The sequence below is a fragment of the Hemitrygon akajei genome, chromosome 23 (genome assembly GCF_048418815.1).
Source record: "Hemitrygon akajei chromosome 23, sHemAka1.3, whole genome shotgun sequence".
In the NCBI taxonomy this organism is placed as follows: domain Eukaryota; kingdom Metazoa; phylum Chordata; class Chondrichthyes; order Myliobatiformes; family Dasyatidae; genus Hemitrygon; species Hemitrygon akajei.
This window is the reverse complement of record NC_133146.1, coordinates 33,814,098-33,838,088: the sequence shown is the minus strand read 5'-3', so window position 1 is coordinate 33,838,088 and position 23,991 is coordinate 33,814,098. Positions and strand designations below refer to the sequence as shown.

Below are 23,991 nucleotides of genomic sequence, written 5' to 3'. Positions count from 1 at the left end.
CAGCATTTTGTGTGTGTTACTTGTATTTCCACCATCTGCAAGTTTCCACTGTCTTCCCTGGTTATTCCCTTCCCAATCTCTATTCAGCCTCCTAATCATCCCCAATCCTGCAGCACCCCATGACCTCCCCTATCCCTGAGACTCAGGCCCCAATTTCCTGATCTGTGACCTACATCTGCAGACATCAATCGCTACTGCACCCCTTCCACCAGTGGTCACCCCACTCAAACTGCCCCTTTGGGGGAAGCAGGCCATTACGGAGCATTCCTAACACAATGCCACTTTCAAAGATTTATCCTCTCAAAATGACCTGGAATCTGGTGGCATATTGTTGATGCTCAAAATGTGTAAAGCTCCAGTTCATCAGCTGGGCCTTAGTCTAGTTGACATCTGCAGCAGAAGATCAAACACCAAAACGGGCCTTGCCAGTGATCCGGTGCCTAGACGCCCAGTTAGATTTGCCCAAAACCCTTTGGACCTTAACTCATTGGTCCATGTTTGAAGCAAGCCTGCAATAAGTTTTTAAGCCACAGAACTGGTAAAACCCCAAAATGATGAGTTGTTTATTGATGAACAAGTCTCATATCGCTTGATACCACTATCATTTTACTGATAACTGAAGCGATTTAACCAAAATGATATGCTGCAACGACCCACTTCCCAGCACACTCGAACCGGCTCACAAAGTGGCACGCGCCGGCCCCAAAAAGGGCGCCAAGGCCTTCTTCACCAGCAAGGGGAAAAGCCCGCGCGCAGAACGGGACTGTGAATATGCGCCCCTTATAACATTCCCGCCCGGGGAGGGCAGGAACAGGAAGGCTTTAAAGCGAGGCCACGAAGTTTGAATAAATCTCTTTTGCAACTGCAACTCACCAACTGCATGTTGTTATTTCAGCGCTGTGTGTAGCACACTGCTACAATGCCCTACTTTTTGTCCAAGGGACGTAATTCAGTAATATTCCACATTCTTGGATGCATGCTAATGTCATATCTGTGTTGAAACCGCTCTGCTAGAGTGTAGCTAATTCTGGAACATAGATCTTCAGCACTACACTGGGATAGTCTCTACTGCACTTAGTGCTCTCGGCCATTTATTGATATCACAAGGATGAAACAACCTGGCTGAAAACTGTCTTTCCTGATGATGGGGATTTCAAGGCCAAGTTGACATGGTCTGCCTACTTGACATTTCCAATTTCCAGCTCTGTCTCTGGAACTCGCGTACTGGGCCCCTACCTTATGGAGGATAAGGACATTGTTCAAGCTTTCTCCTCACTCGTCACTAGATGGGGTAGGGGCTGCTGAACTTTGATAATATATATTGTAAACAAGAGTGTGCAGATACTGGAAATCTTAAACAACACACACAATATACTGAAGGAACTCGGCAAGTCAGGGGAATAAACAATTAAGATTTCAGAATAAACAATCAAACTTTCAGGCCAAGTCCTAATGAAGGATCTCAGCCTGAAATGTCAACTGTTTATTCCCCTCCATTGATGCTGCCTGACTTTGATATATTGGTTGTGAGGTGGCTTAGCTCTATCTACTGGATACATAATTTGCTCTTTCCATATATAATCTTGTACTACAGGTTGGTGGGTGGCGATATGTCTCTACCAAAGGAGGTAGGACTTGCCTGCAAGTCACTCTTGGGCAAGGTGAAGCACCTGCTTAGCCCCCGCCCCACTCAATCAGGGTCACGTGAAGCTGTGGGAGCAGGGGGTGGATGGTTGTATGAGTAGCTGGTGCATATCACAACTCCTGGTCAACCACTGACACCACACAGACAATCTTTGAAGAGTATTGGTAATGGTTGGGGGCCACCCACCCTGTAAAGACACTGCCCAGAAGAAGGCAATGGAAAACCTTTTCTCCAGAAAAATTTGGCAAGAACAATCAAGGTCAAAGTAGATTATCTTACTAGGTAAACTATAATATAATGAATATTCTGAAGGGCATCTTGATGTAAAGATGGGACCTTGGTAGAAGAGATCACTGCATTGTCCTTGCAGAGACAGTTTACATGGACAAATTAATCTATCACAAGTACATTGGTGAGAAAAGGGTAAGTGGGTACATTCACTACCTGCCAGAGATACATAATCCAAGTCTTGGCCAGCTCCGTCACTATCATGTCCTAAATCATCTTGCAGACAGCTCTTCCTTCGAGTTGTTTTCTTGGCTTTCAATTCCCAATTTGCTCCTTCGCTGCCAATGTTTTTAGAATATCACTGCATGTCCAGTCTCTCCCCAGGCCCCAATTTGATTAAGTATCCAACCCCTCACACCCAATAGCACTGTGATGCTCCTCCACTGCCACAGATCCCACTCTGATTGGCGGTCTACTCATCCAAACACGCATTTGGTCTTAAAACAGCAGTGTGAGGCAATTGGCCAGTGTTCTTGACAGGGCTCCAGTCTTCAATCCACTCCAAAGCTGCAGAGCCCTGACACGTGATATTCCAGATTTCCAACGCTCAGTACCCAAACAGTCTGAATCCCCGGAGCGCTAACCACTATACCACAGACACCATCCCCACAGCAGTCAATCACCCCCTCAACACTCCACAATGAAGTTTGCTCTAGTTATCCAGGATAGATTTTTGCTGTCATGAGTACCACTTTTCTACTGGAGACCTCCGAGGGGGAAAACTTGTGCAGCCTCCCATTGTTCACCCACAATAGCATTTATTCAAGCAATACCGAATTTCTAGACAATCATCTTTAGATGGTGTATCCAGAGATACCGGCCACGTGACAGACGCACTGCCACCTGGCTGGTCGGAGGACACACCACATGCCAATCAACATTTGGTCTCTCCCAACTAATCAATGCACACCTAAATTATTGGTCACCTTAATTGGATTATCTCGCCCAGCCCCATGCTATAAAAGGTGAGACATGTGCCTGGCTTGCTCTCTCTTACAGACCACCTCATTGAAGGTAAGTGCATTGATTTATGTTTGGGAAGGTTTATTGTTTGTCCTGGTAAGGGAGCCGCAGCTAACCAAGGTCAAGGGGGATAGCTGTCGTAGTGCTTTTCCCTTGTTCTTTGTTTTGTAACTGTACCCCATCCCCACACCTCTTTCTGTGTATTATACAGCTGACCCGACCTTCCCCACACGTGTTAACCCTAAATGTTTTTTGTAAGAATATTGTAGTTGCTCGTGTTGACCCGACTTCCCCTTGTAAATAAATTCCTTACTATTAAAACTGTGTGTGTCCAGGCCTCTACTGTTGAGACTCAAAGAACCAGTTATTTTCCATCACAACAAATGGCAACATTTGCAACAAATGAGGACATTGATGACATGTTCAGAGTTTGTACCTGGCTCCAGTGGAGAATATTTTGTACAGATGTTCCAGCTGGACAATGGGCTGAATAGACTGGAATTCGGCTCTGCAAAGCATTAATTATAGAAAAGTGAATCAATAAACATATTGGATGCAATACTTTTAACTACAATTATAGAAACAAGGAGTCCAAATATATCTGAAATATGCTGTGATTCCAGATGAGGACAGACTGCACCTTGTACGTGTTTGTTTAGAAAAAGGAGGTACTGTTGCAAATTCCACAGCCAGTACCTGAGTTCACTATTGGAGTCAGATCCCTGGAGCAGCACCGATTGCCACACCGTTATTATTGGACAATCTTAAAAAATCACTGCAAGTGATGCTTACATTCTACGTCCACTCAGTGGGGCCCTTGTTCATGAACTTTTTAAAAACTATACAAAGTTCACTAGAAAAAATTAATAATCCTAAATAACATCTAAAACCAGTGAATTTAAAGTGGGATGGGATAGTTATAGCAATAGCATGCAACAGTCAAAAAAATCTGCTGGACCAGCAAAGTTCTGAGCCCACTGGATTATTCGACTTTAATAGTAAAATCCAAGTAATAGAAATAGACTTTCTTTCATACACATTCTCAACATTTCTTCCAGCGTTCAAACTTCTGTTATGCTTACCATGTTAAGATTCTTTGTATTGAATCCAGTTACTATGAAGAACATGTTGGCACACAACTCCTCAATAAAGGAGTGGTCACACACGTGTGTAGCAAGCCACTTTATTATCTTGTTCTGTGGAAGGAAATCCCGTCTCCCAAAAATATCCTGAAAACAACAATGCCAAAAAAAAAAGTCACTAACAAGTTAGGCAAAACCTAAATACTTCAATGGTAGTATCAGACTTAGGATGAGATTTCTACTGGGGAAGTTCTCCCGATTATCTGGAACAACTCTGGCACGATGCCCTGAAAAAGCAAGTGGAAGTTGATCCATGCAAGCTTGTTTAGTCGATTGACTGCTCAGCAAGTTTACAAAATTTAGAGACATATTCCAATGAATGAGAAAACCATAATAAATGATGCATAGAAAATGCTGAATGAAGAGTCTTGTCCCAACAGTTCATTCCCCTCTACAGATGCTGCCTGACCTGCCAAGTTCCTCCAGCATCTTGTGTGTTACTCTGGCTTTCCAGCATCTGCAAAATTGCTTGGGTTAGTGAATGATTCACCTTTCTTTTCACACAAACTACCATCATCAAACTGAAAGTAATGTCAGCGGAGTGCAGGGGCACATTTAGAGGAGGTGTTTTATGGCCAAAAGGTATTTATTTTTAAGCGGTGTTTGTTGGGATCCTAGAACTAAGACCTCCCAGCTATAAACCCACCAACTCCTTTCCATGCCTTTAAAGGCTGGCGCATCACAGGAACCATGCCAAAGTTGTGTTGGTGGGTAGGTTAAGTGGCTACTGTAGAGTGTAGATGGGTGATGGCAGAAGAGGTGGAGAAGGTGATAGGGATGCGAATGGAAACACAGATCAATTAGGATTTGTGTATGACTTGTGCTCGATGGGGAGTGCGGATGCCATAAGTCAAAGGGCCTATTTCTGTGCTGTATGGCTACAAACTCAAAGCATAATTTAATCACAATCCTCAAATCATGTGCATCATATCAACTGAACACCAAATAATGAAGCTTAGCAGCTTTATTCAGTTATCAGCTGCAGTAGTCAGACAGTGGCCTCCCCCTTTCTCCAGTGAACCCATGGAATAGAAAATTCCATCGCTTCACAAATTTCAAATTACCCTCCAACTCCTACAGTTAAACTGCCTCTCTTCCCAATTCAAATATGGTTATCAAGATAAAAAGCAGGCACTTACTTTGATTAAAAACTCTGGAAGACGACCAAGTTTTACCAGTGGGCTGGTAGCATATTGAACTGTCACAACAGGAGCCAGGCCAAAAAATAACTTAATTTTCTTTGCGAGCTCTGGCATTGTAGAAAAGGCTATGAAACCTGATGGAGGGAGAACAGAATGTTATGGGGAAGCTGAAGATCATCATTAAAACTCTCCTATATCCGAGAAATAAACAACTTTAAAAAAAAAATCAAACCATTTATGGTTTAAGAAATGTAGTTGCAGAATTTTCCATGAAGCTATTGGCAGTCATCATTATAATGGAAGGAATCTGACAGCAAGTGCAAATGCACATCTGTCATGAATACTTAGAGTAAGCATTGTTGATTGGTGTGGCGCGTGGCCAAGTGGTTAAGGTGTTGGACTAATGATCTGAAGGTTGTGAGTTCAAACCCCAGCTGAGTCAGTGTGTTGTGTTCTTGAGCAAGGCACTTAACCACACATTTCTCCAGTCCACCCAGCTAAAAACGTGTACTGCAAAATGCTGGGGGTTAACCTCGCATCCTAAACTGGCGTCCTATCTGGGGGGTGGTGGGAGTCTCGTACTCTCAGACGCTTCACGCCATGGAAACCAGCATAAGCAACGGCCTGATGAACCTATAAGGCTGGGGACAGACTTTCGGCCTGATGAACCTATAAGGCTGGGGACAGACTTTAACCTTTAACATTGTTGATTGTCAGGGCTAACTGGGAACAGTGGGGATGGTGAGTTGGGAGCAGTAGTTAGAGGCAAATGTTGGATGCTTCATGAATTCAGACTGTTGGGACGCTGAACAAAAAAGATCTGAAATGTCATGTGACGGACCCTGGAATGTTGGAGTGGATTGAAGATCGGAGCACTGGCAGTCTGGCATGTCAAGAACAGGGGGGAACTGAACAACAATGGCGTGGTAAACCATTTTAATAATCTTTCACTTTAAAAATTCCAGTTTTGTATGTGTTGGTTCTCAGCCCCTCAAAACTATTCCAAAATCCAACACATATTGAAAATAATTAGAATAAATTTTATTTCCAATTCAAAATTTATTTTTGTTCCCATCTTAATCCCAAAGACTTGCATGTTCATACTCTGCAAAAATGAGTAAAGATAGAACATTTTAGTTCCTAGATTGAGATTGGTTGTTTAGTTTTTATAAACACATTGGTTTTTGCAGATCTCTCAGATTGGGTAAAATTTAGGCACAGATATCCTCTCTTTCAAGTAAAGTGATCATTCATTCGTTATGTGCTGTGTTGTATGACGTGTGCAACCATAGTCTTTCCGTGACCACGAATGTTCTTGACAGATTTTTCTATAGCAGCGGTTTGCCATTGCTTCTTCTGGGCAGTGTCTTTACAAGATGGGTGACCCCAGTCACTATCAATACTCTTTAGAGATTGCCTGGCGTCAGTGGTCACATAACCAGGACGTGATAAGCACCAGCTGCTCATGTGACCATCCACCATCTGCCCTTATCGGGGGAGGCAAAGCAAATGTTACACCTTGCCCAAAGGTGACTTGGGCTAGCAGAGGGAAGGAGCGCCTTTGGTAGAAATGCATCTCCACCCCGCCACTCAAGTAAGGGGCTCGCACCATCAAAATGCTCAGTTTCACTCATTGTTAAATAAGCCAGAATATCTGACTAAAACATCCATTAGTAGTAAGTTAATTGGTCACATGAGTATAATTCGGCAGGACAGGCTCACTGAGCCAGAAAGGCCTGTTACCATGTTGTATCTCTAAATAAATAAAAAGATATTCATATGGGCTTAGATTATACTCATAACACATTCGCATTTATTTTCAGGACTAACTCCTCCATGGTTTATTTTACAGTGAGAACAACGGGAGCATTCTTGTACCCATGCACTAACTCAATTGCTTCTTACAACACTGAAGGAGGCCCCTAGGATCCATGATGGCTGCCCACCAAGCAACCTCATTTCCACTCATTTCCCATAGAAGTGAAAAATCAATTGCTGGAATTTGGTACACAATTGTGCATTTGCATAACCCTTACAGGTTTCCACCACTAATATGGTGAGTATTAATAGCATCACTACATTTCCTGCACTGACACAATTTTCATTTCGCGTGGCCAATTAATTGGACAGCACGTCTTTGGAACGTGAAGAAACTGGAGCGACTGGAAACCCCTAGGGAGAACATGCCCACTCCACAGAGACAGTTCTGAGGTCAGGATCTTACCAAGGTTCCTAGAGCTAAGGCAGCAGCAATAACTAATGTGCCAAAATGTCTCCTTCACATGAACTATACACGTCACATTGTCTCTATGTCACAGCAGGAAGTAAAGGTACTCCATGATCGTTATAAACTAGCATACAAATGGTGCCAAGATTTCACGGAACTCAATGAAAAAATTCATCTACAGCTGTCCTAAATGGTGAGATGAATAATCTTAAATTAACATTCATCTTATTGTAACAGATAGGAACAGAGACACTGGGAAGGAGTTGCAGCTGGATTGAATGAGAAAGGGGGGGCTGTGAGGGCCTCCAAGTGACTTTCATTTTAAAATAGCATTTGGTAAAAATTCTTTGTGCATTTTGAAATGTTTCTCCTTTTAAATATTTTAAGATTTTTTCATCTGTTAACTTACTAAGTTTGGTATTTTTAAGCTTCAAGATATTTTTGAATGCTTCAAAATGTTTTTGGTACTGACAGCTTACAATTCAAACTAAGTCAGGGCAAAACAAACAGGTAATACTTGGTTCCTCTCTCCAAGGATGTTGTCTGGCCTGCTGAGCATCTCCAGCATTTTGTAGCTTTGTATGAAATTACCATCATCTGTGGGGTTTTTTTGGTAAATTGGTTTGTTGGCAAGGCGTATATCTTTTTGTCAGCAGGACTGAAGGAACCACACTGCTCAACTCAAAATTGGACTAATGACCTCAAGCTTACCACAGTTTTGATAAATGTGGGCAAAGTAACTTGCATCATGAAGTCAACTTTACTTTTTTTAAATTAACTATTTCAATCCTATCTTGTGCTATTTAGCACATAATGAACAAAACTCCGATGAAGACAAATTATACTGATGAATTTGAACAGCTGACTTACCAATTGTTGTCCCCTGAGAATGACCAACATAGTACAACTGTTCTTGTTTAGTCTTTGCAAGGATGAAGTTTAGCACTGCCGGTAAGTCTTTGGTGGCCATCTCATCAAAGCTTTAAATAAAAACACAACCCAATATCATCCAGAATACACATACATATTCACTCTTCTTTGCAGAGGAGATTTACAAGGATGTTCCCTGGATTGGGGAGCATGCCTTATGAGAATACGTTGAGTGAGCTCGGCCTTTTCTCCTTGGAGCGAAGGAGGGTGAGAGGTGACCTGAGAGAAGTGTACAAGATGATGAGAGGCATTGATCGTGTGGATAGTCAGAGGCTTTTTCCCAGGGCTGAAATGGCTAACACAAGAGGGCACAGTTTTAAGGTGTTTGGAAGTAGGTACAGAGGAGATGTCAGGGGTAAGTTTTTTTTTATTAACGCAGAGAGTGGTGAGTGCGTGGAATGGGCTACCAGCGACGGTGGTGAAGGCAGGTACGATAGGGTCTCTTAAGAGACTGCTGGATAGGTATATGGAGCTCAGAAAAAATACATAGAGGGCTATGGGTAACCCTAAGTAATTTCTCAGGTAAGGACATGTTTGGCACAGCTTTGTGGGCCGAAGGGCCTATATTGTGCTGTAGGTTTTCTAAGTTTCTTTTGATATAAAAATTAAAAGCAGGCAAAATCATAAACACAGGAAATTATGCAGATGCGGGAAGTCCAAAGCAACACGCAGGTCACGCAGGAGGAACTCAGCAGGTCAAGCATCATCCATGGAAATGAACAACAGTCAATGTTTTGGGCTGAGACCCCTCGCATTTTTAGTTATATCAATGACTTGGCAGCTTTGTCATTGGTTTGTTCTCAAAACAAAATTATCCTATATCATTAAAACTAATTAAAAGTTTGTGAAATTTGGAACAGCTGACACAACTCCTGAATTAATATCTTATTATTGATACACCCAATTCTGTTATTACTGTACAGTATTACTGTTATTTCTTCTACATAGTTTAATTATTTTAATGAAAAAAGTATGATATCATCTTGGCAATTATTGGAGAATAAAGTTGCAACGTTTGCTGTGTGGCCAGAACTATGTGACCAGCCTTGTGTTTGCTATTTGCTATGTATCCAATTTATTGGCCAGAATGTAATCTCTGTATTGCCTCTGTACTATTGAACGCATCAGTGCCTTGAGAATGTAGCTAACAGTGAAAGTAAGCATGTAGAGATAACGGTGGTAGATGGGATCGTGGAGTGGTGTGATGGTATGGGGACCAGTCAAGGCCGGGAAGGGGGATACGTGTTCCAGGGAGGAGACTAGAGCAAGTATGGGCTATGGAGTGGTGTGATGGTATGAAAACCAGTCAAAGCCGGGAAGGGGGACACGTGTTCCAAGGAGTAGACTAGACAGGATCGTGCGATGGTGTGAGAACCAGTCAAGGCACTAGAACAAGTATATGCTAATGAAACTAAGATAAGAAATTACTATAAAGAATACTGTGAACTAGGTTTGGCGGGCAATTAGTGACACGTTCATTAATTGTCTCAGCTTTTGTTTGCAAATAAAGGCTTAAATTTCTCCAAGAATCTTCTGCGTCTCCTGGTTATTTCAAGAAACCACCACACAATCAGCATCTATAAAACTTTGGGTTGAGTTTTTTGAAGAAACAGTGTGGACATTTCAGTTACAGAATCCACAATACAGGCAACTCTTGCATTTTAGCCATTCAGATAACAGCACCCGCTGCTTACAGGATTCATAAATTATTACTCGGATACAGAGTTAAACTTATTCCCACAGAATTTATATAAAAAAGGTAAAAATAACATTTTTAAAAAACTTTTGTTCCTTGATGCAGGCATAAACAATGCAGTTTCATGTGATAGAAAATTGTGATACAGACTATTTTTAAGGAAGGTAACTGTCGGTAATGTGGGGGTTCGCCTGCATTTTAAAAGATCAAAGAATTGCGTATTTTCATTGAAATCACATCAGTGAGAGTTGGGGGAAAATGAAAGATCAATTAGTGATTTCATGAGTAAAAGTCCCAGAGTGTTAACCTGAACAAGCTACAGAAAAAAAATGAGAGGTTCTGCTGATGCTAGAAATACAGAGCAACGCACACAAATAGCTGGAGGAATTCTGCAGGTCAGGCAGCATCTATGGAAGTGAATCACCAGGCTGAGACCCTTTATTAGGGCTTCCCCCTTCAAAGGGGGAAGATGCCAGAACAAAAAGGTGGGCAACAGGAAGGAGGGCAAATTAGAAGGCGATGGGTGAAGCCAAGTGGGAGGTGATAGGCAAGGAGAAGCAAGAGGCTAGATTGGGGAATAGAAGAGGGAAGGAGGAGGGAAAATAAAAATTACCGGAAGGAGAAATCAATGTTCATGCCATCAGGTCAGTGGCTACGTTAACAGAATATATGGTGTTGCTCCTCCAACGTGAGAGTGGCCTCATCGTGGCAGAAGAGGAGACCATGGACCAACATGCCAGAATGGGAATGGGGATAAGCATTAAAATGGTTGGCCACCAGGAAATTCCACTCTTTGCGGATGGAGCAGTGATGATCGACAAATCGGACCCCAAATTAACATCGGGTCTCAGTGATGGAGAGGAGGCCACATCGGAACACCAGACACAATAGACGACCCCAACAAGTTCACAGGTGAAGTGCAGCCTCACCTAGAATGATCATTTGGGGCACTGAGTGGAGGTGAGGGAGGAGGTGAATGGGCAGGTTGCAGGAATACGTGCCAGCAGGGAGATTAGTGGGGAGGGAAGAACAGACCAGGGAATCACAGAGGGAGTGATTTCTGCAGAAAGTGGAAAGTGAGGGGTGGGGGAGAGAGAGGAATTAAAGATGAGTTTCCTGATAGGATCCCTCTGGAGATGGTGGAAGTTGCAGAGAATGATGTGTTGGTTGCAGCGGCTCATGAGGTGGTAGGTGAGGACAAGAGGAACTCAATCCCTGTTAAGGAGGCAGGAAGATGGGATGAGCATGAATAGCTAGGAATATGTAAAGATGGAGGTGAGGGCAGGCATCAATGGTAGAAGAAAGGAAACCACGTTCTTTGAAGAAGGACATCTCTAATGTCCTGAAGGAGGAAGTTTTTTCCTGGAAACAGATGCAGCAAAGATGAAGGGAAAAGGAAATAGCATTTTTACAGGAGACAGGCTGGAAAGAGCTATAGTTACGATAACCATGGGAATCAGTATGTTTATAAAAGATATCAGTAGACAGAGTTGGCTCCAGAGATAGAGACAGAGAGATTAAGGGGAGGGCGGTATCAGAAATGGACCAAGTGAATTTAAGAGCAGCGTGGAAGCTGGAGGCAAAGTAGATGAAATTGACGAGCTCAGCATGGGTGCATGAAGCAGCACCAATTGTCAATGAAACACAAAAAAAACTGCGGAACATTCAGAAGGAAGGCTTGGAACATGAACTGTTCCATGTAGCCAAAGAAAATGCAGGCATAGCTCTGACGCATGACTACCCCTTGAGTTTGGAGAAAGTGGGAGGAGCAAAAGAAAAAATTGTTGAGGGTGAGGACCAGTTCCGCCAGACAGAGGAGGGTGGTGTTGGAGGGGAACTGGTCGGGTGTTTTGTCAAGAAAGAAGTGGAGAGGTTTAAGGCCTTCTTGATGGGGGATAGAAGTGTATAGGGACTGGACGTCCATGATGAAAATGGTCATGGCCAGGGAATTGAAGTTGTTGAGGCGATGGAGAGCATGTGAATTGTCACAGATTCTGGTAGGATACTGAACCAAGGGGGAAAAGAATGGAGTCGATGTATGCAGACATGAGTTCTGTGGTCAAGAATTGTGTTTTGCAGGGGAAATTAGCAAATCTGCTCTTCTGTGAATTAACAATCTAAGGATTTTGTACACATATAGACATCTGGGTTAGTTGATATCAGCAGTTCCTAGGGGGGAGTTTGTCCCGGCCACACTACACTTATATGCCAAAGAACCGTGCACCAGGTAAAAAAGGTAGCCACTCAAATGGAAAATGGATGGCCAGGAGAGCCTCCAAGTAGTGCATCATGGGTAATTAGGCTGCTGTCACACAGCTCCAGCTACCCAAGTAGGATTCTGGCCTCAGGTACAATTTGCAGAGTCACTACACAAGAGCATAATTTCTCCAGCTTCCTCCTCCTACATCCCAAAGGTGTGCTGGCTGGTAGCTAATTGACCACTTAAATTGTCCCTGCTGTAGATCGATCACAGAAGAGTTAGGACATGGACACAAAAGATGTTGGATGTGTTCAGCAGGTCAGCCAACAACCTTGGAGAGAAATAAACAGTCCACGTTTTGGGCCGACACTTCATCAGGACTGGAAAGGAAGGGGGTAGAAGCCAGAATAAAGTGGTGGGGCCAAAATGTCTGAAATGAGTGATACACTTTAGAAGTCATACATGAAGGCAATACAGGGGTAATGGCAGGATTCTTAGCAGTGGGGAGGAACAGAGGGATCTTCTGATCCACATCCATTGATCTCTCAAAGTTAGCACACAAGTTGATAGGGTGATAAGAAGGTATAACCATATAACCATATAACAATCACAGCACGGAAACAGGCCATTCCGGCCCTCCTAGTCCGTGCCGAACTCTTAATCTCACCTAGTCCCACCTACCCGCACTCAGCCCATAACCCTCCACTACTTTCCTGTCCATATACCTATCCAATTTTACCTTAAATGACACAACTGAACTGGCCTCTACTACTTCTACAGGAAGCTTATTCCACACAGCTATCACTCTCTGAGTAAAGAAATACCCCCTCGTGTTTCCAGCTATCACTCTCTGAGTAAAGAAATACCCCCTCGTGTTTCCAGCTATCACTCTCTGAGTAAAGAAATACCCCCTCGTGTTTCCCTTAAACTTTTGCCCCCTAACTCTCAAATCATGTCCTCTCGTTTGAATCTCCCCTACTCTCAATGGAAACAGCCTATTCACGTCAACTCTATCTATCCCTCTCAAAATTTTAAATACCTCGATCAAATCCCCCCTCAACCTTCTACGCTTCAATGAATAGAGACCTAACTTGTTCAACCTTTCTCTGTAACTTGTTACAGGTATGTTAGCCTTCATCAGTCACAGGATTGAGCTCAAGAGCTGTGAGGTAAGGTTGCAGCTCTATAAAACCACACTTGGAATATTGTGTTCAGTTCTGGTTGCCTTATTATAGGCAAGATGTGGCAGCTTAGAGAGGGTACAGAGAGGATTTACCAGAATACTGCCTGCCTGGATTAGACAGCACGTCTTACGAGGAATGGTTAAGTGAGCTAGGGCTTTTTTCTTTGGAGCAAGAGGATGAATTGGTAAAGGTGTACAAGATGTTAACAGGCAAAGATAGAGTGGACATTTCCTAGGGTGGAAATGACTAATACAAGAGGGCATAATTTCAATGTAATTTTAGGAACGTTCAGAGGGTTGTCAGAGGTAGGTTTTCTTTATACAGAGAGATTGGTAAATGAGTGGAACATGGGGTGGTGGTAGAGGCATTTTAGACAAGCACATGAATGACAAAAATCTGGAGGTCTATGAGGGAGGGAAGAGTTAAATTGATCACAAAATAGGTTAAACATTTGGCACACAGAGACCAAAGAGCCTGTACTGTGCTTTACTGTTCTATGTTCAATGAAAAACCCATTCAAAGGTATAACACTGCAAGCTAGTTATCTACCAAGCCATTATACAGTGATATGTTATTACAGTAAAAATAAAAGCAAAGGCGTTACCTAAATCTCCAGAATGCATTCTTATAAACTGGAATATTTATGTGCTTTCTGGACCAGGTGTTTCCACGACTATTTCCAATCCAGACATCATAACCAGCATCTGCTAGAACAAAGCCCAGGCTGTTGCTGGCCAAGTTTGTGACCCAGTTGCTTCCAGCTGCCAGTAAACCATGCTGCAGAAATACCACTGGCCGAGATCCTAAACAAATAAAGAGCAACTTCAATTGAAAAGATGGTCTCTACACAAGCCAAGTACTTATCATTCAGGTACCTACTCAATATATCCATGTAGGTCATGTTCCACATACCTAACCCATTTAAATGATTTGCAAGATCTAGTAAACTCTGTGCAAGTTTAGCTGAGGAAATCTCATTTAGTTTTGCATTACAGTGCATCTTCTAATCTCTGTTAATAGCATTTTTCAAAATGTTTTCAGCAATCAAATGACATACTGTACATACAGTATATAACAGCAATCCAAGTTAATTCATCTTAAATGATGCTCATGACGCTAAATTCCAGACTACAAGCACTAATCCAAAAAAGTGAGATAGATTAAAAGTTCTTTTAGAAGTTAACTGTTGGAGAAACAGGAATTGTAATAAGCTGGAGAAATGCAGACCAAAATGGCCATTTAAGTACAAGCATTCATCAAATCCTCTAGAGAAACACAATGTCCCAACCAGCTTCTGGGAATATCTAGCCCACAGGGAAGGAGCATTCAAGATGTTATTAATGGGGTTTAGATTTTTTTTTTATAAGAAAATTATTACAATTCAAATTACAATTTAATTAACGTACATGTTTAATTACGAATATAGGGTACTGCGATTGCAAGTGTGATTTAAATATAATGTATTCAGTACTACTCAATCTTTGATTCATAATATATATCCTCATGTACTCTGTATTCTTCTATGTGAAAATTAATAAAAATATTGAAAAAGTACGGTGTTATTGAGAACCTGTCTCTGGTAGGAGCACATGAGGGCCCACAGCAGCTGTCTGAGTGCACCACATCACAACCTGCCTACTGACCCACCTGTTCTCCCAGTGTCCTTGCATTGGGACCGATTTAACTACTTCCATCAGTCTAGCCACCCAAAGATGGATCCGAAAGCTCGATGCCAGGCTCATCGTATATGCATTTTATACTACAAATATCCAGTAAGCTGACTGTATCCTGATATTTTTGTTTATTTCTGAGCTTATCAAAGTGGAAGCTCAGATCCTGAGATTAGAGTATAACAAGATGATCCAAAGAAATTTCTTTCCATTTTATAAATGATTGGGGCATCTATGGGACAGCAAAGTATCTGTGTCTTCAATCCATTTACCGTTCAATCTCCTTTCCCTTTTAATTGTAGCCACATTTTAACCCTTGCATCAATTGCCCATCTCAGGCACAAACTGCAACTCATTTATCATTTAAACAATCATGTTTCCATTAGGTTGTCTATTCATTGTCTAAGGACAGAATGCATTTTGGTTGTCAATGCAAATTGAATTGACTTTATTTCTTACATCCTTCACATACATGAGGAGTAATGTACAATTTATTGTAATTTGTAATAAATAGGACAGTCAATATAGCATAGAAATACAGTTGTATCAGTGTGAATTAATCAGTCTGATGGCCTGGTGGAAGAAGCTGTCCCAGAGCCTGTTAGTCCTGGCTTTTACGCTGTAGTACAGTTTCCCGGATGGTAGCAGCTTGCGGCTGAGGTGACTCAGATCCCCAATGATCCTTCAGGCCCTTTTTACATAGCTGACTCTGTAAACTTCCTGAATAGTGGGAAGTTCCCATCTACAGATGCACTGGGCTGTCCGCACCATTCTCTGCTGAGTCCTACGATTGAGGTAAGTACAGTTCCCACGCCAGGCAGCGATGCAGCCAGTCAGGATACTCTCAATTGTGCCCCTGTAGAAAGTCCATATGGTCTGGGGACTCATACCAAACTTCTTCAACTGTCTGAGGTGAAAGAGGCGTTGTTGTGCTTTTTTCACCACACACGACGGTATGTACAGACCACGGGAGATCCTTGGTGAGGAACTTGAAGCTATTTACCCTCTTAACCCCAGATCCACTTACGTCAATAAGAGTTAGTGTCTCCATTCCTCCTATAGTCCACAGCCAGTCCTTTTTTTTGTGACATTTCACTGTATATGCATAAAATAAATCTGAATCTGAAGAAAGCTATAGTGTAATTAAGTTGAAATTACCATTGGTATTTAGAATTTAAACAGACCTTCAGGCTATCTAGAATTGTTGATTGGCTACAATACCAATGTTTTGGCTCTTTCTATTAAAGTTATAAACAGGCATGCAAAGCAGATGGTAATATCTCACTGGAATTCTACTAAGCAAACATTCTATAACAAAGCAAGTAAAGGACTAAAAACACAAAATGCTGGCAGAACTCAGCAGGCCAGACAGCATCTATGGGAGGAGGTAGTGACGACATTTCGGGCCGAAACCCTTCATCAGGAGTGAAGTAACATGGGATGGTCGAGGGGGGATAAGAAGTGGGGGGAGGGATGAAGTAGAGAGCTGGGAAGTGATAGGCTGAAGGGAAATGGGCTGGGGGAAGGTGGAGAATATGGGAAATAAAAGAGAAAGAAAGGTAGGGCTGGGGGGAGATTATAGTGAGGGGGGAGAAAAGAGAGAGAAAGAGAACCAGACTAAAATTATAGATAGGGATGGGGTAAGGGGGGGGGGGTCAGGGGTATCAACGGTGGTCTGAGTGTTGCATGTTCATGCCGGCAGGTAGGAGGCTACCTAGGCGGGAGATAAGGTAAGGTTTATACATTGGGGAGACCTGCCGCAGACTGGGAGACTGTTTCGCCGAACACCGGTGCTCAGTCCTCCAGCAGTGGTGGGATCTCCCTGTGGCCACACACTTCAATTCCACAGACCACTCCCACTCCGACATGTCTGTCCATGGCCTCCTCTACCGTCAAGATGAGGCCACACGCAGGTCGATGGAGCAATACCTTATCTCCTGCCTAGGTAGCCTCCTACCTGCCGGAATGAACATTCAACTCACAGACCTCCGTTGATACCCCTGCCCCCCCCCTTAGCCCATCCCTCTCTATAATTTTAGTCTGGTTCTCTTTCTCTCTTTTCTCCCCCCTCACTATAATCTCCCCCCAGCCCTACCTTTCTCTTCTCTTTTATTTCCCATAATTCTCCACCTTCCCCCAGCCCATTTCCCTTCAGCCTATCACTTCCCAGCTCTCTACTTCATCCCTCCCCCCACTTCTTAACCCCCCTCGACCATCCCATGTTACTTCACTCCTGATGAAGGGTTTAGGCCCAAAATGTCGTTATTACCTCCTCCCATAGATGCTGTCTGGCCTGCTGAGTTCTGCCAGCATTGTGTTTTCATTTACCTCCAGCATCTGCAGATTCACTCGTGTTGCAAGTAAAGGACTCATTTTTTAAATGCACATTTTATTGTTTATCTTATCAAGGAATGCACAAAAAGATTGAAGTTTATGCCATTTGGAGTAATGACATCACATGCTAAAATAGATCTACTCTGGGGCCTGGCACCTGTTTGATCACCTGCTGTTATGAGATTTTTTACTATGGCAGTCCATGCAAAGCTTTGCATAAACTATCAGTGATCTATTCCACAATTATAAAATAACAGATAGAAATCGTTATACTTTACGGTATACAAACCTGCACTGATGTAATACCAGACCACTTAAAACAATGGTGTTCAGCTAAAAATTTCACTGTAAGACACTGGAGAGTCTGAGCACTATGCAGTGATGCTTGGGAACAGGGGATGGATCAGAATGCTCAAAATACCCCAATCCATACCCACCCATCCTCAGGTCTTCTCCTGAATAATGAACAGAAAACCATTCCATTTGCACAGCTCAGCTCCATCCAAGAGATAGGAATACGGTAACTCTTTCTCAGCAGTCAATACTAAAAATACAAATCAGTTTTAGAATATGAAATGGGACTACTACTTCATAGCCTTTGTCCCCACAACTTATAGACTGTTGGCACCACTGATTCTGAAAATGGAATAACCAGAACATCAGCTAAATTTCAAGGTGTGTGTTCTGTAATCAGTTCCTCTTTTTGGGTTGTATCCAGTACTTTTTGTAGGCTTTTCCATTCGAGGGCATTGCTGTTTCCATACCAGGCCGTGATGCAAACAGTCAAATATTCTGCACCACACATATACACAACATTGAATCACCGTGGATTCAATTTGGCTTTTTTTGAGACTGATCAACAGAAAAAGATTCTTTCAAGTCGAAGTGAAAACAGATCTCTATATAATTACAAATGTAAAACACAAAATTTATTGCACAAGTATTCACTCCCTTCAAGTCAGTAGAGTCAACGTTTCGGTCCGAGACCCTTCATCAGTGCTGATGAAGGATGGGACAGTGACAAGTGGGTAGGCTTTAAGACTGTGAGAGCAAGTGCCCAGGAACAGTGTGTTCCTGTTGGGACGAAGGGTAAATCTGGCAAGTTCGGAGAACCTTGGCTACTGAGATATATTGAGGCTTTGATCAAGATAAAGGAAGCATATATTGAGTTTAGAAAATCTGGATTGAGTGAATTCCTTGACAACCATAAAATGATTAAGAATACACTTAAGGGAATCAGGTGAAAATAAGGATATGAGACAGATCTGCTAGGCAAGGATGAGGAAAATCCCAAGAGGTTAATTCGCTATATTAAGAGTAAAAGGGTGACTAGGGAAAGATCAAATGCAACAAATGCAACACTGATCAAATGCTGGAGGAACTCAGCAGGTCAGGTAGCATCTATGGAAAAGAGTAAACAGTCAACATTTTGGGCCGAGGTCCCTCATTAGGTCTCTTTCCATCATCTGCAGATTTTCTCGTGTTTGCCTTCAGAGATCGATGGGGCTGCCTCTGCCTGGGCCACAGGAGATGGGAGTTTTTTTTTTTAAAAAAAAAAGAATATTCTTGGAGTTTAGGGAGGAGAAAATCATGGCTGTTCAAGGGATAAGAGAAATAAGCAGAGATATTCTGGAGCACTCTCATATTAATAGGATGGAGGTGTTTGCAGCTTATCAAGTCACGTCAACTTTTATTGTCATTTCGACCACAACTGCCAGTACAGTACATAGTAAAAATGAGACAACGTTTTTCAGGACCATGGTGTTACATGACACAGTACTAAAACTAGACTGAACTATGTAATAAAAAAACAACACAGAGAAAGCTACACTAGACTACAGACCTACACAGGACTGTGTAAAGTGCACAAAAACAGTGCAGGCATTACAATAAATAATAAACAGGATAATAGGGCAAGGTGTCAGTCTAGGCTCTGGGTATTGAGGAGTCGGATAGCCTGGGGGAAGAAACTGTTACATAGTCTGGTCATGAGAGTCCAAATGCTTTGGAGCCTTTTCCCAGACGGCAGGAGGGAGAAGAGATTGTATGAGGGGTGCATGGGGTCCTTCATAATGCTGTTTCCTTTGCGGATCCAGCGTGTAGTGTAAATGTCCATGATGGTGGGAAGAGAGACCCTGATGATCTTCTCAGCTGACCTCACAATCCGCTGCAGGGTCTTGCGATCCGAGATGACACATTAGGGTGGATAAATCCCCAAGGCCTGATAGAGTGCATCCTCCAGATGCACAACCAGGTTCAAGGACAGTTACTACCCCTCAACCATCAGGGCCTTGAACAAAAGAGCACAATTACACTCATCTATTGAGATGTTCCCACAAGCAATGATCTCACTTTAAGGACTCAAATTTCAAGCTCTCGTTATTTATTGCTATTTAGTTGTAATTGCATTTGCACCATTTGTTGTCTCCTAAGCTCTTGCTCTTTCACTGATCTTGTTTACAGTTACTATTCTATAGATTTGCTAAGTATGCCCGCAGGAAAATGAATCTCAGGGTTGTATGTGGTGACATGTATGTACTCTGATAATAAATTTTACTTTGAACTTTTAACACGGCATCACAGGGAGGTGAAAAGGGCCTTTTAACACACTGGACATCATCAGTCAGGGCAATGAGTATAGGAGTCAGACATTATATTGCAGTTGTATCAATAGTTGGAGATGTAGATGGGCCGATTACAGGAGACTGAGACGAGCTGGGTGGGCACTGTGGTTGGCAATGTATTGTTTGGGCCAAAAGGCCAATATTGATGGTGTATTGCTCCATAACTCATCACAGCATATACTATAAACTCTTAAAAATTGAGCCAAGAGCACCACGAAACATCTATCAAATTTTCTCTACCTACACCCTTTAAGCAGCACCCACATATACAGGCTGACTCATTCTTATGGCCTCACATTATAATAAAAATGTCTCAGCTCTAATACATCACACAACTGTCTTTAATAAGACACCAATACTATAACTGCAGTTACCTTTACTTTCCATAGTGCGATTGATTCCATGGGGAATTCTGTTTACTGAAAGGATATAGCCATCAGAAGTCATCACCTCATATTCTTCACTAGGATAACCACGGTAGGAGATCAGCTGGGACTTGAACAGCAGACAGCACAAGGTAGTTTGTTAATTAGTAAAAAGAACCCCATGTAATGAAAAAAAATACAACAGATAAACACAGGCCCAGTCAAAACTAGAACCACTGAGGAAGTAAAAGACATTAAAAATAAATCAGCCGGCTTCTTTGGACATGATGCTTGAGTTGTCGAGTCTTTGTCAGCACTTTATGGTTTTGTGCCAGATTGCCAAAATTTACAAGATTTTAAAAACATTTTCATTAAATGTAAGTCAATGGAAGATAATTAAAAGTTAACCATTAATAACGATTTAATATGCATTGACTCACTTTACATTGGGTGCCTTCCACTGCGAGGTAATGTGCCATTCTCCTTTTCCACCCAGTCCTTCTGCTCAGAACCTTCAGCTGACCTTCAATGTCACCTGCTGGCCTCCCCTGATAAATCCTTGGTCCAATTTTTCTAATGTTCTATGGCTTATACCCAACTCAGCTGATTTTTCCATTAACCTCAATTTTCCTCTATCTCATACAATTCCCAGAAGCAATCCAGGCTAGGACATCTGGAGAATTACCAGGTAAGCTTACACCTTGTCTGCCATGACATCATTAACAAGCCAGTGACGGAAGAGTGTAGGCTCAGGTTATAGAGAGACCTCAGGCTTCTCAGTTATGATTTCTCTCCAATATAGAAGAATCACTGAGTGTATTGGTACAGGGCATGGCTTCAGGGCAAAGTGTGAGGGTTCTTTTGCTTTAATTAATTAGTTATCACTGGTATCTAAAAATAACTCAAGCAGAATAGAGTTTGATAACAAGTGCATCTCTATATAAAAATGAGAATTTTAATAATTCCAAACAAGGGAAAATCTGCAAATGCTGGAAATCCAAGCAACACACACAAAATGCTGGAGGAACTCAGCAGGCCAGGCAGCATATGTGGGGAAAAAAATAGAGTTGACATTTCAGGCTGAGACCCTTTGGCAGGACTGGAGGGAAAAAAAGATGGGTAGATTTAAAAGGTGGGGGAGGAGGGAGGGAGAAACACAAGGTGATAGGCGAAAGTGGGAGGGGATGATGGGTGAAGTAAAGAGCAGGGAAGTTGATTGGTGAAAGAGATACAGGGCTGGAGAAGGGGGAATCTGCTCTGAGTGAATTACCACAGCCAAAGAGCAGGGAATTCTCAGACCATGTGCATCTTCAATGATGCACAGTTGAAAGATTTTATTGAATCTCAAATTCTTTAAGTTGCCCATTATCAGAGTAATGTGAGGGAAGTGCAAAGAATAACGAATCTAGACAAAGCGAGAATTGCTATAAGCAGTACAATCTCATTGAAGCAGAAAGATTTGTGGTAATGAACCTCGCTCAAGCTTGAAGTTGCATGCATCAAGAACACATTGAGGGGTTGGCACTCTATGGTTTGGTGACAATTTTAATGCATGCTACATGCACACTACAAATAAGCAACACTGGCAATAGAACATCACAACATTCATTGGACTGGAAATTCCTTTGCACAGCTCTAGAAAAGAAACCTGTACAGTTCAAACTCAGCTCACTCAGAGTGGAAGAACACATTCCCACTGTTTGATTCTTGTTCAGGAAATTCAACTCCTGACATTTCAGTTTGACTAACTACAGCTTTCTTGCATAAACTTTCCCCCGAAAAGGCACCAAATGTAAGAGTGAGATTTTGAAATTTATCATTCTGAAAAAAATGACAACTCCTATTTATTCACTATAGACCCACTTTTATTAGCCTTGTTTTCCAAAAAATTAAGATACAGCACTCAAACTGCATCCGTTGCCCCTTATTGGATAAGTAACTTCAAATGACACCTCACTCGTCTCTAAAATCAATTGCCTGTAAAAATACAGTCTGTGGGCTTTGCTCTTCACTCACCTTAACATATTCCTGATGGGCAATCACCCAGCCTCTGTGCATTATTACATATCTATTTATTTAATAGAAAAAATACTCCCCCATCTAGAAGTGAACTGCTTTTTTTGTGACATAACCCTTTAAAAGCTGGCTATAAAGATCTTGCAAATAATTACTGTCAGTTTCGGGCCAGTGTTACACAAAAAAACACAGAACACCCAAAAACAGAAACTGCTTATTTTGACCTTTGTCTAACTTTTCTACAGTGTAACAGGCAGCATGGCCCAGCATCTCCATCCATTTTATACAACTGCTACTAACATCTTGAAGAGATACACAAACGTAGCACACTAGGGAAAAACAATTGTGTCAGAATTTCTTCAGCTTTATTTTCCAGCATAAACATCACTTTCAGAAGCATCCGTAACAATGACTACACAAATATTCATAAAGTAGAAATAACATAAACTGGGCTAGTATTTTAAAGCTAAAGTAACACTGTATCATTCTTCGAATACAACTTACAATATCCATATATGCTTCAGGATCCACATTTACGTTATTGTGCCGCAAAGCACCTCCAACTTGCATTAGAAGTAGCAGTGCAAAACATTGTAGGCTCATCTTCACTCTATAGGAAACATACAAAATGGATTATTAATTATGAAAGGATATGACATCACTTGCACTGAGATTTATATGTTGAATAGGGGAAGGAAAGCGAATGAACACACACAAAATGTGGAGGAACTCAGCAGGCCAGGCAGCATCTATTGAAAAGAGCAGCCATCGCTTTGGGCCTAGACCCTTCACCAGGCCTGGGATAAATCTTGGAAACAGGCCCCTCCGTCTGAATCTAATGACAGACAAGAAATTACAACAATCAAACCTGAACAAAGAAACACGCTGCACGGTGGTGTCGTGGTTAGCACAACACTTTACAGTACCAGCAGCCCGGGTTCAATTCCCTGCCCCTGCCTGTAAGGAGTTTCTACGTTCTCCACCTGCATTTTCTCCAGGTGCTCCAGTTTGCACCCACAGTCCAAAGGTGGGCCATTTGGTAAGTTAAATGGTCATTGTAAATTGTCCTGTGATTAGGCTAGTGTTAGATTAGGGGATTGCTGGGTGGTGCATCTTGAAGGGCTGGAAATGCCCATTCTGCACCGTATCTCAACAAAACAAACAAGTTCTAGGCAAAAAGCAAACCAATATAATAAAATTTTAAATTATTTCTATTAGTCTAAAATAGATTTCCCCTTCCCCATTTCCCATTCCCTTTTCCCTCTTTCATGCTATCTCCTTGCCCACCCATCGCCTCCCTCCCCCCCAACCTTTTTTCTTTCTTCCATGGCCTTCTGTCTCTTTCACCAATCAACCTCCTACCTCTTTGCTTCATCCCTCCCCCTCCAAGTTTCACCTGTCACCTGGTGTTTCTCTCTCCCCTGCCCCCACCTTTCAAATCTACTCCTCAGCTTTTTTTCTCCAGTCCTGCCGAAGGGTTTCTGCCTCAAATGCCGACTGTACTTTTTCCATAGATGCTGCCTGGCCTGCTGAGTTCCTCCAGCATTCTGTGTGTTGCCTAACAT

General features: G+C 42.2%; 2 protein-coding genes across 5 annotated transcripts in view; both read right to left on the bottom strand.

The window, feature by feature from the left end:
* Positions 1–23,991, bottom strand: part of LOC140715324 (putative lysosomal acid lipase/cholesteryl ester hydrolase) — a 46,539-nt gene that overhangs the window by 5,574 nt on the left and 16,974 nt on the right. For all 4 annotated transcript variants that reach the window (XM_073027368.1, XM_073027369.1, XM_073027366.1 and 1 more), the window contains exons 2-8: positions 22,931–23,036; positions 20,420–20,540; positions 14,022–14,220; positions 8,278–8,387; positions 5,178–5,314; positions 3,979–4,125; positions 3,333–3,404 (exon numbers count right to left, since the gene is read on the bottom strand). In XM_073027368.1, the coding sequence (XP_072883469.1) occupies positions 3,333–3,404; positions 3,979–4,125; positions 5,178–5,314; positions 8,278–8,387; positions 14,022–14,220; positions 20,420–20,540; positions 22,931–23,029 (885 nt within the window). In that variant the 5' untranslated portion in view covers positions 23,030–23,036. The remainder of the gene's footprint in view (positions 1–3,332; positions 3,405–3,978; positions 4,126–5,177; positions 5,315–8,277; positions 8,388–14,021; positions 14,221–20,419; positions 20,541–22,930; positions 23,037–23,991) is intronic.
* LOC140715323 (putative lysosomal acid lipase/cholesteryl ester hydrolase) overlaps positions 1–23,991 on the bottom strand; it is a 107,598-nt gene that overhangs the window by 66,740 nt on the left and 16,867 nt on the right. The window lies entirely within an intron of this gene.